This window comes from Brienomyrus brachyistius, chromosome 2 (genome assembly GCF_023856365.1).
Source record: "Brienomyrus brachyistius isolate T26 chromosome 2, BBRACH_0.4, whole genome shotgun sequence".
Classification (NCBI taxonomy): Eukaryota; Metazoa; Chordata; class Actinopteri; order Osteoglossiformes; family Mormyridae; genus Brienomyrus; species Brienomyrus brachyistius.
In genome coordinates, this window is record NC_064534.1 from 21,099,440 (window position 1) to 21,116,455 (window position 17,016).

The 17,016-nt window shown below is 44.2% G+C and overlaps 1 protein-coding gene across 1 annotated transcript; it reads left to right on the forward strand.

Annotated features, from left to right (window-relative positions):
• The first annotated feature begins 2,490 nt into the window (after nucleotides 1–2,490).
• On the forward strand, nucleotides 2,491–16,452 carry LOC125728353 (uncharacterized). Its single transcript, XM_049005337.1, has 13 exons — nucleotides 2,491–2,647; nucleotides 4,638–4,720; nucleotides 6,367–6,435; nucleotides 6,648–6,709; nucleotides 6,886–7,030; nucleotides 10,735–10,898; nucleotides 12,096–12,250; nucleotides 12,551–12,628; nucleotides 13,267–13,456; nucleotides 13,741–13,868; nucleotides 14,113–14,229; nucleotides 15,284–15,391; nucleotides 15,894–16,452. Exons 1-13 carry the CDS (start codon nucleotides 2,505–2,507, stop codon nucleotides 15,988–15,990), a joined length of 1,539 nt encoding a protein of 512 aa, XP_048861294.1. The 5' UTR covers nucleotides 2,491–2,504; the 3' UTR covers nucleotides 15,991–16,452.
• Nucleotides 16,453–17,016: the final 564 nt, after the last annotated feature.

Sequence of the window (17,016 nt, forward strand, 5' to 3'; positions counted from 1 at the left end):
CTCTGTAGAGAAGCCGATGGTGGGATCTTGGGTTTAGCTGGCGAAAGAGGAAAGAATGATCTGGACAGGCAACTTCTGAGTGACCCATGTGTTCCAGAACACCAGAAACTGAGGCATGTGTTAACCTGGGCTCAGAACTTTACTAGAGTGCAGGGGGCCCGTGCAAAAACTGAAGATGAACAGAGAACTATCAATACCCAGCAAATGGACAAAGGTTTTGGAGAAGAGCAGGAGCAGAACTCTAGCAGAACCTACACAGTTAGAGACACAATGATAGACCAGTGTCAAGATGACCCTGCGGATCTATCCATAAGCAAAAGGAATAACAGTTCATATTCCATCCCCCCCAGCAGGCCACTGACCCAACGCCAAGTAGCTGCGACCCGCCAGAACCGTGACGCTAGAGCTCCATGGCACAGCACTAGTCTTGCATGTAAACAGCACAGGGATCCTATTGGTGAAGTGACGTTCTTACACAGTGAGGGCCAAGTGTGTTTTCCGTTTTATAACAAAGACAAGTCACGACAGGTATGTTTCTCCCTACATGAGCCAGCGGACATCTCTGCTTCTGCTGCCCATGGTAGCGCTGAGTACCATGTACCGAGGAGCCCTAAATATCAAGCTGTCGCTCAAACTCGCGATTCTGTCATCACAGATGATTCCGTAGCCCATCTTTCGAATAGTTTGTCCAAAAGCACACTTTCTGAAGGAAGGATCTTTGGAGCATCAGGTAGGCTGGAGAGCATGGTTAGATGTGAAGAGCTGGAGGATGAGGAAGACCAGGCGACAGAGAAAAACAATGTGGTCGCCCCATACCACTCCCTTAGGCCAACGCAGCCTGGGTTGGAGAGACAGAACTCTGTTTCCAAGCTTAAGGGTTTTTTAGGAGACAATGGAGCAGAGGTTCCTGCGTGGGAGGCCTCCAGCCTGCTGTATAAAGGCAATCGCTGCAAGCAGAATCAACCTTGGATGACGCCCTGTCACGTCCTACTGGAGAATCCCGAAACAAGACCTGGCAGCGGCAAGAAAGACAGAGAGGAGTGCCGAATACGAGGCAGCCCGGATGACTTTCCATCAGCTTCGGAGTCCTCCGGATGCAGAGACAAGGATGGTCCTGATTGTGTGGGAAGTACTACCTCTAAATACTTACATGAAGTGTTTAGACCCCAAAAAGCCCTTCTTGGACTTTTTGAGGGAGAGTCCCACCACATTAGTGATATCAGTGGCATGACCTGCTTTCACACATCTGGTCAAAACACTCATCCACGCTTGCATGTTCCACACGGCCTGAGTATTTATGAGGAATACCTACTCTACAATGCTTGTATTGATGACTATGAAAGACGGCAGGCTCCACAACACCCTCAGGTGTTCTGTGGGAGAGCTGGGGCTGACGCAGTACAATTACTCCCAGAACAATTCAAGGACATCTCTGGCTGCCCCCAGCAGCATGAAGAAAACAGGGATATAGGAGACAGACAACAGGATGAATGGCACAAGGCTGAGGGTGATGACATCCTACAGGATGAAGGAGACGCAGTGAAATCTGACGGAAGACTGAAAGTGGGAGGAGAACATCAGCTTGCCGGACTGCCATGTGCGGCAAACAGGAATTGGACAGGAATATTTAATCACGGGTTTATTGGCTCTTTGGGGAACCAATACCGGAATGCAGAGAGAGGGGCTGGATTGCTAAACCCAACTTCCATCCGTGATGCTTTGACTTGCAAGCAGACGGGTGGTGAAACTACTGTAATACCGATGTCAATTGTGTGTGACCCTGTGGAGGGCCTGGCAGAACGGGCCTGTGGTGAGCGAGGAGATAAGGGAACAACTGCAAAGTGCAGCACATCTGGAAGAAACAAATCACAAGGTCTTAATAATATACAGTAAATACAATTGATAGTCACACAATTAAGCACCTTTCTATATAGCTACTGAAATAGTCTGTATCGACTATACTAAATACGACTTGACCAATATTAGAGTTTCCAATCTGTTTATTACTGTAGCAAATTTTTTGTGTTACTTTTCGCATCCCTGGCACTTTGTCTTAATAGAGATCTTCCAAAGTTGCAAGTTAGAATAAGAAGTTAAAGGGGCAAAATTCCTACATGCAGTTAAAGAGAAGATGAATTTTGTTAGAACTTCATCGTGGCTCAGTGTGTAGAGCTTTTTGCTTCACACTTTCAGGGTTGGGGGTTTGAGTCCTGGGTCTTTATATGTGGAGGTTCCCATTTGCTCCATGGGCTTCTCTCCACCATCCAAATACATGCAGATAGGCTAACATCTCTGAACTGGTCATAGTGCACCGTGTGTGTAAGTGTAAGTCTTTGTGATTTTTGTGTTGTCTTTGTGTCTTCTGGGTTTTCTCTATGTCTTTTAGTCTTTATTGTTGCTTTGTGTCTGCATATATTCTGTGGTGTTTCTTGTATACGTCTTTCATATTGTTTTTGCATATGTCTGTGTGATTTTCATGTTCTGCATATGTCTGTGTATCTTTCATGTTCTGCATATGTCTGTGTATCTTTCATGTTGTTCCAGGTGTGTCGCCAGGGCTACAGTCTAGACGGTATGGAGAGAGGAGACACTGGGGACGATCAAGCTTATCCTGGTCATCATTCACCCATGGGCAGCTGTTGCCAAGGTGAGGCACCGTCCAAGACTCCTGAAGACACTTTGCTCAGTCAGCCACCAGTGACCTGTATTCCTGGTTAACGGTGACCTCTCAGATAACTCACTAAATCACTGACGGTGGCTTGTGTTTCTTTTACCTGAATTTTTAATTAGCCCTTTAAAATCACATGAACTGGATAATAATTGATATCAACATTTTTAATTAATAATACACATTTCCATCCCACATTTCTGTATGAAAGTGTGTTATTCTGTTCATTCTGTGGGTAAAGAACAGCTTACTGAAACTACAAAATAATGTAGCAGCTACATATTTCCAGATCAGTGTATTATTTTCAATTTTGATCAGTTATAAACAAATTACCAAATGTTGAATCAGTCAATTAGTTCAGATGACATACTTTTGTAATACGGACCAAAGGCAGTCATGTCTTTTGTTAACCAGTGCTATTTCAGTTGTATCAAACACTGCATGTCTGCATACTGGGTAGGGATCCTTTCATTTCCCTTAAGCTGGCGAGTTACCTTGGAGACACAATGACTAGCTCACACAAATATGTTTTTCTCTGTACCTGTCAAGAGCTGAGAGCAGCACTTTTGTTCACACGTTACAAAACAGAGACGCAAACAAACAATGTAGCACCACAAAAAAGTGGCGTAAGCTCCGCAAATCGGGTTGTGGGTTTGAAGCCCAAACCATCGCTGGTCACCCCAGTACCTCTGCACTCAGGCATCAATCCACAGTTGCATGATGGGACAGGTTGTTGTTGCAATTAGGGTTTGCTTGTCAGCTGACCTTAAGTTATACTGTAAATTACACCTTACAATGACGGTTATGTAGCTCTGTAGATATCTGTAATTATTTACTATAGGTTAACTCATCATCCAAACATATAAAACTTGGACACTAGTCACCACTGTAAGTGATTTGGACCCGGACCTCTGCTGATGTCACTCCAGACTGCTTCCTGCCATAAACTCACTACTTTGTTTCCCTCTGCACATTATAACCAGTGACACACGATGACACCCTCCATGTGTCAAATATCTGTGTTTATGCAAAACCTCCCACACAGCTGAAAGCACATAATACTAAATGTCATTCCGAGAGAGGGAGTCACATTAGAGATAAGTCTCATTTACAGAACTGGAACAGAAATTGCTTTCAGTCACATATCCATTTCTTGTCTCTGCTAACTGATTCACTGTCAAAGCTCTGAAGTCCCACATCGCATCACTAATGTAATGGCAGAACACACAGAGTATGGAACAAGTCACTGATACCAGGTGCGAACACAAGTTACTAATCTCAGTGGAAGAAATGAGAGATGTAGTCAGAACTTGGGACAACTGGATTAAGTTGCCTGCCCTCTAGTGGTAGGATGATTGTAAGACCTTGTCGTTTAAATTTCACAGTAAAGATTGGTGTATCTAGTAATATAAATCACACATTACCTGTATGGTTGATTTAAACCCTTGAGATCAAAATCCAATCCCACCGTGTCACAACTGACAGAAAAATCATGTGAACTTGGGAAGTGCTACGCAGACAGTAGTAAGTTTGGAAAAAAAGAGACAATTAAAAATACCGGATATTAGATTGATATTTCGAAATATTTCATAAAACAAGACATTGCCATCCATACCTTGATTATTTCCACGTGCTGCTTGTTTAAATCAACGAATTTCACATTCTGTGAAGCCACGCAACAACCTGCTATAATTATGACTGGTGTCACACTGCCATCTCATGGCACTTATCTGAATTGCAGGACTTAGACAGTTACTTTATTCAGCACATAACTATTCCAACATACTGGAGTGTAACTAGAAGTTCTGGGCCCCCTGACAAAACGTCACCTTGAGCCCCCCTGCCTAATTTTACATAGAATTCTAAGTATTCAAGGGCACCTGTCAAACGCTGTGACTGCTGAATCTGCCAGGGTATCCAGGTCCCTCCAACAGCCTCGCCAACCTGCATACCTGCTGTTTGACTACAGGTCTCAGCCTCGGAACAGACCTTCATCTCCAGCGGGGAGAAAGTCCTCCTCAGCAGGTACCCTAAGGCCTGGACCTCCGCGTGGTGAGTAGCCACTGTTCAGGAGTGCAAATGCTAAGTTAAAAATAAACTCAGTTGGCTTGGCTAGTCGCTTGAACCCATAGACATCAAAGTCATGGGTTTCAGAGAAGAAGCGCTACTGATATCCTGCCTCCTCTCCCGCACACCCTCACCCCATCTCCTGCATGCACCGTCCCTCTCCCATGCACTTCCTCTCCTACACACCTTCTCCCCCGTACACCCCCTCTCCCACAATCCTTCTCTCCCACACCCCTGCCTCTCCCACATGCCTCCTCTCCCACACGCCTCCTCTCCCACACACCCCTGCCTCTCCCACACACCTCCTCTCCCACACGCCTCCTCTTCCACAAACCCTTGCCTCTCCCAACACCTCCTCTCCCAAACACACCGTCCTCTCCCACACACCTCCTCTCCCAAACACCCCTGCCTCTCCCAACACCTCCTCTCCCACACGCCTCCTCTCCCACACACCCTTGCCTCTCCCACACACCTCCTCTCCCACACACCCTTGCCTCTCCCAAACACCCCTGCCTCTCCCACATGCCTCCTCTCCCAAACACCCCGTCCTCTCCCACACACCTCCTCTCCCAAACACCCCTGCCTCTCCCAACACCTCCTCTCCCACACGCCTCCTCTCCCACACACCCTTGCCTCTCCCACACACCTCCTCTCCCACACACCCTTGCCTCTCCCAAACACCCCTTCCTCTCCCACATGCCTCCTCTCCCAAACACTCCTTTTCTAGCATGCCCCCTCTCCTGCATGCCCCCCTCCATCATTTTTATGTTACAAATGTCAGTTCTCTTTCAGAGATAATTTCAGACCTATCATCAGCCACGACGCTGGGCCTTGGCGTTTTCTGGCACACGCCCACGGTTCTCCACCTCGTCCCAGAGGCTTGCACAGCGCCCGCCTCTGCGTTTGTGGCTCTGGCTGCGTGTGTAGAGGCTCAGGGATCACTGATGTTTTAATTGGCAGCATCAGGTGTGTGAGGACACACAAAGTGCACATGTGCAATTCCCCAGCACTTAAGCACATGTTCCCTGCTGCCGTATTACGACAGGGGGCTCTAATCCTCTGGTATCCCCGTGAAGGAGATGGAAACCTGGCAGTCTCCCTCCTGCCTCGGTGTTGCTCTTGCACTGACATTCGCAGCCCCGGTAGAACACAGTGCAGACCTATACGCCCTCCGTGCATTGGCACTGTGCCCAATCGCTGTGGTGTAACTGGGTGGCAGCTGTGGAGATCTGCATGATAAAACCGCCATTGCGGGCAAGCGGCCTTTTGAAGTCTCCGTGAGCGAAGTGGCCGCATTAGATGTGGACATGCTCATTAGCACGCTGCATTAGCGCACGCTCCACACAGTGCACCCACCCCTCCTCTGAGTGATTATCGTTCGGATCAGAGGAAATGAAGATAGCAGAGAAAGGACCATGTTTGAACCTCTGCATCTCTTGCTGCTATTGTATTTATTTCCTTAGTGCAATGAAGAATAACCCTTAGGATTAAACACGACAGTGCACAGCATCTACTAAGGACAGGGCATTAGTATTTACTAATACTGTTCCTTCTAGGCAAGGTGTATGTGTGTGTGTGTGTGACTGTGGGACATGACAATGGTGAGACTTCTCTTTCACCTGGGTTTTCAGAGGACAAGCTTTTGAGGGCTGGAAGGGCGGCATCTACATTATCCTGCTCTCCTCAGCAAAGCCACACCAGTAAGTGATGGATCTTATGTTTACGGCATCACTTTCTGTGCAGTGCAACTCTAATGACTATGGTTGTAGACTTACATACTACCAAAAAACATCAGTTGATCACGTTCCTGAACTTTTCTCTCTTTTTTTTATGGCTTAAGTGAGATAATGAAAATCCACTATTCAGTGTTCCTGTCGGCATCATTAACCAAACATTCTGACAATTTTTACAGAAGCAGAAGTACTACCTCCGCAAGCTAATAACCTTTCAGAGGCTGGAAAATGCACGCCCATTGTAAGGCCGAATTTCTCTCTTATTCACAAATCATTTTATTAATTAAAAAGCAAAAAGATTTCGCCAGATGTTTTGATTAGCCGGATATTAGACATTTCTCGGAATTTATATCAAATGCTGCAAAGCAAAGTAGCTCTGGTGCAGAGCTGCTTGTCATCAGTGATTACCTCTGGCAGATTGGGGGCAGTGACTCTGTGCCATGGCTGTCCCTCCCTGATGAGCTGTGGATGTGCATCCTGTCGCTGGTACGGCACAGAGACCTGGTCCACGTTGCGACGGCCTGCCATCGACTTCGCCACCTGGCCCATGAGAAGAAGCTCTGTGAGGCTGAGTTGTCTAATGGCAACACATCTACAGCAAATTAATGTTAAAATGGGAACATGCATAGCTGAGAAGTCAATGCGTTTTCTGTGTCATGACACAACAACAATAATGACGGATGGCTGAAATCATGAAGACAGTCAGTACGTTTACCGTACAGCTAAGTCGAGCTATGGTAATAGTTCGACTACGCCATTCAATTGGACTACTGTTCATGTCCCAGTATACATACAGTACATGCATGAGAGGGGAATTGATTTATGAACCTTAGTATGTCCGATTCCACTACAATATGTGGCGATATGGCTCCTGTCAGCTTGTTAGTATTGGGCTTTTTCAAGTAGACATATTATGTAACAGACGTAAAAAAATTATAAAAGTAATGGATAATAATAAGGGATGTGTGGACAAATGAAATAACACAAGCTTTAATTGCAATCTGGTCGGAAGAACAGATACAAGAAGATCAGGGTAGCATAACAGGAAATGAAGTATTTTGTATGATATACTATGACAGCACGGTACTGGAAAATTTTCAAATATTGCAGTGTAATTTTGTTTTGATAAATATTGGGGTTTTTATTGAACAAAAAAGGGAGTTCAACATAAATTTCTCACGGACCCGTCTAGGAGTGATTTGAACAGCAAGGATGAAACTGATTATGATTGCCTCGGAGAGCGCATGCAACTTTAAACTGATTTTTCAACATAAACTAGATAATCATGAAAAGGAATAATAATTAAATTTGCAAAACTTTATAGGTTTTTTTTTCCTGTGAGAGTAAAAATGTTTTAGCGAGACTTAAACACCGCTGTAATATCCATATCAAATTTAAGATAAGAAAAAGCCTGATCTTAATCTAGCTGACTACCGATGTAAGAATTGGATGTGCTTAACATATAAATATCGCACATCGTCTAGTCCTACTAAAGCATTTTTCGAATTCAGTAGTGATGTCATTTGTTGCTGGTACCAGTTTTTGCACCAGTGGTAAACCAAAACTTTGAAGTACTAACCTTTGGTACCTTCTTGAAGTACCTAAAGTACGGAACCTTATGTGGTGGAAAAAGGCCCTTTAGTTGAGTGGTGAGTTGGACAGTTTCACAGCGCTGTACACTTCATACATGCTGTATATCCTCTGCTGTGCTCCGTGCTTCTTCTGTGTACCGGCTTCTCCTGTTACTTCCAAATCGCATTATCTGGGTGTCTTACTCAGACTTTGAGAAATTCCACTTAGTACGATTTCAGTCAGACTAACAAATTTACATGTACTTTAAAAGTCTGGTTATATTCGGACTAATGGAATAATTCGATTTTCTTAGTGTGCATGTAAAGGTACTGAGTGTGTGGGTTTGTGACTCTTCAGATTCTCTCCCTAGAGCAGGGGTTTCCAGGGGTAGATACCAGGAACAGGTGTGGCTCACCAGGAACCAGGTAGGATGGAAAACCTCCTGGATAGTAACTCTCCAGGACCGGAGTTGGAGACCCCTGTCACAGGGTTTAGGGAAGGTGGTTAGGATTTAAATACATGTTGTCTCCTGTTCCTGGTGTGTGTAAGCTGTAAAAGCTAGAGAAGGATTTGAATGCGACTAATTAGGGTATGGACCTGCTGGGCATTCTCTGGAACAGGAAATGCTACAGGAACAGGAAATGCTATAGGAACAGGAAATGCTACTACCATACAGGGAGAGTGTGAACTTAGGCTAATTAAATCCTTTTATAGCTTGACAGTCATCAACAACATGACAGTTAGAAACATTTAGAGAGATTATTAGTTATAAAGCTAGGTAAATATGCCATTTTTATGCACATTGTTTTACTCTGGTTGCTTTATGTTGCTGGTAAGCTTTGTGAAAGTAGATCTAAGTGGCAGGTGTGTATTGCTGTCATAATGAGCAGAGGTCAGTATAGCAGGATGTAGTTTTAATGGCAGGACAGTGGGCAGTGTTATCAGCAGGATCTGAGACTCCTTCAATTCAACAACATTAGCCGCCTTTGAGAAGCTATTGGCTTGTTGAGCTATGTGTTGTCACACTGAAACACTGATTGCCTCTCCTACACTAAATCCCAAATTAGTTCAGTGTACATTCAGCAAGTTTTTCTACTACTTCATGAAGTGGAGCTTTAGCAGAATGTATAAAACCGACCTTGACTAGGGTCCCTCAGGACCAGGCCTGCTAGTGTTTGAGAAAACGGATTAGCACGGTGGGGAGGACTAGATGTGTGAAAGCAGTTTCTAGGCAGTTGCTGCTAGTGCTAGAAGTTTTAAAAAGTGAACTATAGCTCAGGTGAAGGAGAAAGTGTGTCCACATCCATATTGCCACCTGGCAGCTCTGCTACGTCCTCCCACACCGGACACGTCTTAGCAGCTGTAGCAAGCGCTATGCTATGTTTTATTTTCTTTTCCATTTGAAGCCTTATCTAGCTGTTTTTATTTAATCTACCACGGCATTGATCTTAGGAGTCATACCCACAAGGCCTTACATCTGTGTTAAAACCGTGCCATTCCCCTTGATAAGAGTCCAGTAGGGGTTGCCTTGCAGCTATGGTTGGCTGTGCGATCTGAGGCCTCCTGGGCCCACGCCTCCGTTGGCCAGCTGCCGGCCCTGAGCACATGCTTTGCTCTCATGACGTTCGTCCTCGGGGGTCAACACCTTGGGCAAACTGAAGAGATAACCATGGGGCCTATGGCCAGGACGCATTCCCCTGCCCTGTTTCCGCCCAGGGAAGGTAAAGACAAACACAAACAAATCATGAACACTGACACCTGCTTAGGAAGCAAAGGTCAGGGGGATGGTCCTACAGCCACAAAGCATCTGAAAAAGCGGTCGCGCTCTATTAACTCTACGCTTTCAGCCATCCTCCACCTGGCTTCTGGCAGGCTTCAGTGCTGTTTTACTTCCTGTGTGTATTGACCTGGTTTTAGGCGGCATAAGTCAAAACAAAATTGAAACGCTCCAGTACACAGCGACGACCTGAAACGGTGACGTTCCACTGACTCACCTAGTAGAGATGGCCTTGTTATATTCGGACTAATGGAATAATTCGATCCTCCTCTACCTCCGTCGTAAATGACTAATGAAGAAGATAAATAAGGAATCTCATGATGACTGATTTAGTCCATGAAACATGCCCCTTGGTGTCCAAGTGGCCCTTACCAAATTATAGCTTCCAGATGGACAGGTGTCAGGAACGGGTGTCTCTGAATTGCCCACAGTGTGTGATTGTGAGTGTGTATGTGCCCTGTGATGGACTGGCATCCTATCCAGTTTGTCCCCTGCCTTATGTCCTGTGATGGACTGGCATCCTACCCAGGTTGTCCCCTGCCTTATGTCCTGTGATGGACTGGCATCCTATCCAGTTTGTCCCCTGCCTTATGCCCTGTGATGGACTGGCATCCTATCCAGTTTGTCCCCTGCCTTATGTCCTGTGATGGACTGGCATCCTATCCAGTTTGTCCCCTGCCTTATGTCCTGTGATGGACTGGCATCCTATCCAGGTTGTCCCCTGCCTTATGTCCTGTGATGGACTGGCATTGTGCCCTATGGTTGTTCTTGGAAGGCAAGGTAGCGAGTCCGGTCTGGCCAAGACCACAAGTATGATTTTTCCATTCATGGTATTGAGAAACACCCCAAACTCCTTGGCAGAGATGCCTGCATAGTGAAAGTGATTTATTTTTGCCTGTCACTCTCTTACTGTGCAGGGGAGGAGGTTCTACTTGAGGATCAGCCCTGTCTGACTGACCAGTTGCTGAGCAGTGTCGGTAGGCATGGTCCTCGTAGGCTGACCTTGAACAGGTGCAGACGTTTGCAAGTTACTTCCAGGGGGCTGGATGACTTGTTCGCACAGTGCAAACATACCCTTCAGGTACAGTAATGCAAATAACCTCAGTGCTGAAGAAGTAAAATTTTACTTAAGGCCATGTTTTCAGTAATTTATAAACACATTCATAATGCATTCATAAAGCATTATAAATATGGCTATAAACATTTATAAAAAGGCATAACTTATTATAGCCTTGTTTATTGTGCATTATGAATGCTCTGTGAAGCTCTCATCTATAATGCACTATAGATACAGTACCTTGAATTTTTACAGAGTGAAAAACATGTTTATAAGAAAGTCTTCATAGGGTGTTTATAGAGTTCTTATAGGGTGAATATAGAGTCTTTATAGGGCGCCTATAGAATCTTTATGGGGTGCTTATAGAGTTCTTATAGGGTGAATATAGAGTCTTTATAGGGTGCTTATAGAGTTCTTATAGGGTGCATATAGAGTCTTTATAGGCTGAACATAGAGTTTTTATAGGGTGCTTATGGAGTTCTTATAGGGTGCATATAGAGTCTTTATAGGCTGAACATAGAGTTTTTATAGGGTGCTTATAGAGTTCTTATAGGGTGCATATAGAGTCTTTATAGGATGCTTATAGAGTTCTTATAGGGTGCATATAGAGTCTTTATAGGGTGCTTATAGAGTTCTTATACAGTAGGGTGCATATAGAGTCTTTGTAGGGTGCTTACATGTTGCTTAGAGAATCATTATCGGATGTTTATTGGTTGTTTATGGAGTGCTAAATAAATACTTATGTGGTGAATATAGAGACTTTATGGGGTGTTTATGGGTTGCTTAAAGCGTGATTATAGGATGCTTATGGAGTCTTCATATGGTGTGAATAGGGTGCTTAGCATCAGGAAGACGAGAATTCGAATCTTTTGGAGCCTCACCTCTGATTTAAACTCCAACAGCTTTAAAATGGATAGAGTTACCCCCATATATATTCCCACAAATGGTCTGTTATGAGATGCCTTTTATGTAACCCTGGAGCAGAGAAAACGAGGAGAAACTGTTGTTCACAACAAAGACATCCATTGTCATAGTGAGACCGCATGAGACCTGCACCTTTGGGCCTGTGCGGATAGATCCAGAGCCAGAAAAATCCAGCAGACAAGATCATAGAAGCCCTTTTGTAATGACCTGCTATTGTGGAGAGCTTGATTTGTAATGCACCAGTGGACATCAGCAGCCGGATACAACTGAGTGAGTCTTCTGATGGCGCCTTTTCAGGAACTAAAGATGACCAGCTGCAGTGGGCCTGGTTTCCACGGAGACGACGTGCTGCTTTCCTGCAGCCGTCACTGTGCCCACCTGACCGCTGTGGACATGAGCTGGACAGGAGTCACAGATGCTGGCATCACTGCTCTGGTCACTGCTTGTGCCAAGTAGGATCTTCCGTCATGCCATACATCCCATAATCGTGTCAAACTGAGGACGTATTTATTAAATTATGATGTAATTGCTGAATACATTGATCACTGGTAACATCAAAGATTATACTGTACTGCAATGTAATGGATTCTGTCATGTAAGAATGGCTATATCTTAAAGGAAGTCTTAAACTGAGTGAATATTTTTTCAGTTAAATTTCGTATTAATTCCCATAGCAACTTGTGAGAGAGGGTTAGGAATAACTCATCTCAAATGTTATTTTTGGTGGCTTTAATCGTCGTCCATGTGTGTAGCCTGGAGAAAGTGGCAGTGAATGGGTGTCGAATGACGGACGAGGCCATCACACTGCTGATCGCAAGATGTGGGAAAAGGTAGCAAGAACTATGCCGGGGCCGATGTGGAGACCTGCTGTCTCGCTGACACTAATGTGAATACCTGTGCACTTCACCATAACACTAGCCATCCATCTTCCATAATGCTACAGGAGTGAGGAGCAAGAGTGTGGGTTTGGTTTCAAAATGGGTAGGGACCAGATCAGCCCTGAACCCCCAGCCTGCTCATTTACTTCGACAAAAATGTTCTGAGGGCAGACGGAAAATCAGATGTCTTGGTCCCGCCTCTAGTTCCTTGGGCCCACCTCCTCTACAATCTGATTGGTTATCTCTCTGAACCAGTAATTTTTCTTTCTGCCCTCAGAACATTTTTGTGTAAGTAAAACTCCCATGAGCCCTCTGCCTCCCTAAAGACACACTGTACTCCCACAATATTGGTAGGGACATGTCCCCACCATCCATACCCAAATCTGTGTCCTTGCTGAGGAGGCTCTGGAGCCTATCCCAGGACACAGAGGGAATTTGGCAGTGGACACCAATCCATCGTGAGACACACGAGAACACTTACAGTCTATGTAAGGACACCAGAGTACCATATATGTGTTATATTGTCACTCCCTGCACTGCCTTGTGACAGACTGTTTACTAAATTCAGTAGGGGGTCTCTGTAATTCCAGTCTCCATAGATTGGAGCTGTTTGGCTGCTGCTCACTCGGCACGGAATGTCTGAACACTGTGGCACAGAACTGTCCCAACCTGAAAGGTCTGAACATCGGAAAGATTCCAAAGATATCAAATTCCTGCTTAACCAACATGATGTCCGGTCTGAAGTATCTGGGCTCACTGGACCTGACTGGACACCATTCAGTAAGTTTCGAAGTCCATTCACCTCACATATCCCACACAGGTATGGCACCCATCACGTCTCTGATGTGTGTGATTACTCATGATTTATTTGTGATTAGTGTGGATGTTTAAAGGAACCTCACCAAGGTGCGTGGGTAACAGTGTTTTAACAGGGCAAGCATAAAAGCTGCATTGACGGTTCCTTTACTCACAGGACGTGCGAATATTCTTCGTAGCCAGCTAATCTATTTGTTTCTTCCACGAGATGCACATGAGTTCTGAAAATTGGTCGCATTGTGGTGCAGGTGTACGACCAGACCATCCACCACATTGTCCGTCAGTGCCTTGGGCTGTGGAGCCTGACGCTGAGCTCGTGCCCCCATGTCACGGATGCCAGTATGACTGAGATCAGCACCTACTCCTGCTCCATCAGGTTGGGTATTTAGCTGTAAAAGTACTAAACCTCCAATCACTAATACCCCCTAACAGAAAGGCAGCCCATATAAAATACCAGCTCCTTCTTCATCATCTGAAAGGCAATCCTAACCAGTTAAACAGCAATTCCTCCTTTCCCTGAGTGTGTGACAGACTTGCTTAGTTAAATATCGAAGGAATGTGATCTTTTATTAAATGAGCAGCAGTGTAGTTAATTGGGTGCCAGTCCTGTGTCTTTGCAGGCACTTGGATATGAGTGGATGTAAGGCGATAACAGACAGAGGGATCGAGGCAATAGCCATGTCCAGCCTCCAGCTGCAGGACCTGGACCTGAGCCTGACATCAACAGGAAGCAGAGGGTATGGATTTGTATAAACAGATGTAAATTCTAAATGGTTATGTATAAAGGGCACAGGGATTCACTAAGCTGATATATCCGGATAACTAATGAAAGCAACTAATTCTAAATACCATATGTGATTCAATGACATGGGGAAGTGTCTATCTTTGGATTAACATCTGTCACTTGAAGTGAAAAGTGATTAACTGTCATTGTTGACACACCACAGCACACAATGCACAACAACACAACATATCCTCTGCATTTAACCCGTATGTTACATCAGAGTAGGCAGCTATTATTTAACAGCTTACTGGTGAGGATTTTAAACCAGCAACCTTTTAATCACATGTGCGCTTCCCTGACCATCAGACCACCACCGGTCTGGCATTCATAAAGCCCAGAGGCTTCAGATTCCCCAGTTTATACCCAGACGCTCATTAATAAAACCTGAAGTAATGCCACAGCTGCACATGTACCTAATTATTGTCACAGTTTTCATAGCCGCTAATCCTCACTTGTCATTTACCTGGAAAACTTTACTATTCCCAACCCTGTTATCACAACTATAGAAACACAATGCGGCTTTAGACTAAAGGTGTAATTTCAAAAAGGATGTAAAGGGGGATGAGAGCTTGAAGCAGTGGCTGGAAAATAAGTGGTTCATCTTCACTAAATACTCTGGGCATATGCATATTAGAAGACCCAACTGAGTGAGAGCAACCATGGAGACCCCCAGTTCAGTGTCTGTCCTTCTGCGGAGATCAGCGGTGATTTGTTACTATTAGTAACAGTGCAGGATAACAATCATGCTTTTAAATTCAAATGATGTCATCATTTCATGACTGCTTTTTATACATTCCTAAAAGTGACCAACAAATATTATAAAATACAGCTGTGTCAGATTATGTTCTATGGTTTAGTGAATGTCGCCTTCAAAAATTGAGATGGAAACTATATTTATCATATAGAAAACGAGGATTTACATCACAAAGGCAGTGCCTCGTAATTTTACCTTCTCAAGGCAGCAGTAACATTCCCAGTGAATATGAAACTGTTTCTTTTCACTGCAGTGTCCATCTCCTGGCAAATTACTGCTACAGGTACCTGAAGACAGTGAAACTGAGCTTTTGCTGCGTATCTCAGGATGCAGTCAGGAAACTCTGCAGACACTGCAAAGGGTGAGCAAACGACAGACAGGCTGGGACTAGAACACATGTGACACAAAAAGTAAAGGAAACAGGGTTCTAGATGCTGACCTTAATCAGAATTTATGAAGTTATGTATAGAATTATCAGCAACTTCAATTGTCTAAGCCTGCGTTTCCCAAACCAGTCTTCGGGGCACACTGGACACACACACATTTTTGTTTTATCCCAGTTCCCAGAACACCTGATCCGGAGCTCTGAATACCTTACAGTTGTGCTGAGAACTGGGACAAAACAAAAATGTGAATCTGTCCAGTGTCCTCTGAGGACTGGTATGGGAAACATTGATTTAAACTGTAACATTTGAGCCACAACCTGCACTGCGAGAACTGGCTTTACAGATGGATTTAACAAAAGTACATGATTTGTTGAATCATTAACAGAATCTTTAAGGTGTGAAATATACAGAGAATGACCAAGAACTTAAGGTGTAATTGGACAGATATAATTCACCATGTTCTCATAATTTCCCCAGACTGAGGCTGCTGCATCTCTTTGGCTGCCATGACGTCCGCAATATTAAAGAGTTAAAGGAGATTAACAGGAACACTGAAGTGCAGTGTGATCGCTGAGACCACCCGGACAGCAGGGTGCATCAACAGAAGACAATTTAAATTTCATTCCCCGGCTGAAAATGGTGCTTCACGGTTTCCACTGAAATACTGCAGTATAGCTGCATGCAGGATGATTGTGTGTGTGTGTGTGTGTGTGTGTGTGTATTTATGTTTTTAATTATTACATTGTGGAGACCAAATGTTCCTACGATGTCATAAAAACCTGATATTTTGACCTTGTGGGGACACTTTTTTTTGCATCTAAAGAAAGAAACATTTTTTCTGTCCTCAGTTTTATGCAAATCTGTGACTGCGAACAAAAAAAAACTAAATTAGCCAAATGTCATATTTTGTTAGGTTACTTATGGTCAAGGTTAGGGCTGGGTAGGGGTTAAGGTTGTCATTGTTGTGAATAGAGTTTTTCCCATAGAAATGAATGGAAGATCCCCATTTAGATAGGTAGGCCAACACGTGTGTGTGTGTGTGAAAATGAACCCTGCTGATTTTAACTTTTAAAAGTTAAAAAATTTGCTCATTGAACTGTGCTTCATACTGATTTTTCACCAATTTATGGGGCCCATGCTGTCTCATTTGGGTGTACTGTGTAGCTCATCAGCTACGATCCAGGGTTCCTTTTACCAGAGTAATCATGTCATTGCTGAGCTCGTGAGAAAAACCCTTAACCCAGCTGCCCCTCCCTCCCCAAGCTGTCCTGCCTGCGAAATGTAAATAAACACTTAAATCTAATGAAGATGAATCTGTCCCTTGTATCTCATACATACATACATACATACCTCAAACACTGTATTCTTATTTTTAAACAGCACTGGGATGTTAATTGATAAATAGCTTATACGTTTACCAGTTGCAAAACATGTAGTCGAGCAGGATCGAGATGCTAGTCTCATCCTAAATTGGACACGCAAGAATATTATTCCAAAGTAATTCCTTTAGCTACGTCCACATTAAAAAGAAATATTATTGACAGAAAACGTCACATTATTAATTCTCCATGTATTAGTTAGAAAATGATTGTAATATGGT

Excerpts from the sequence above, each read along its gene's own strand:
- LOC125728353 (XM_049005337.1), top strand. The coding sequence starts at position 2,505 with ATGTTCTGCATATGTCTGTGTATCTTTCATGTTGTTCCAGGTGTGTCG. Across the intron at positions 7,031-10,734 it reads GGCCCATGAGAAGAAGCTCT|GGGAGGAGGTTCTACTTGAG; the intron begins GTGAGGCTGAGT and ends CTTACTGTGCAG. Across the intron at positions 15,392-15,893 it reads CTCTGCAGACACTGCAAAGG|ACTGAGGCTGCTGCATCTCT; the intron begins GTGAGCAAACGA and ends TAATTTCCCCAG.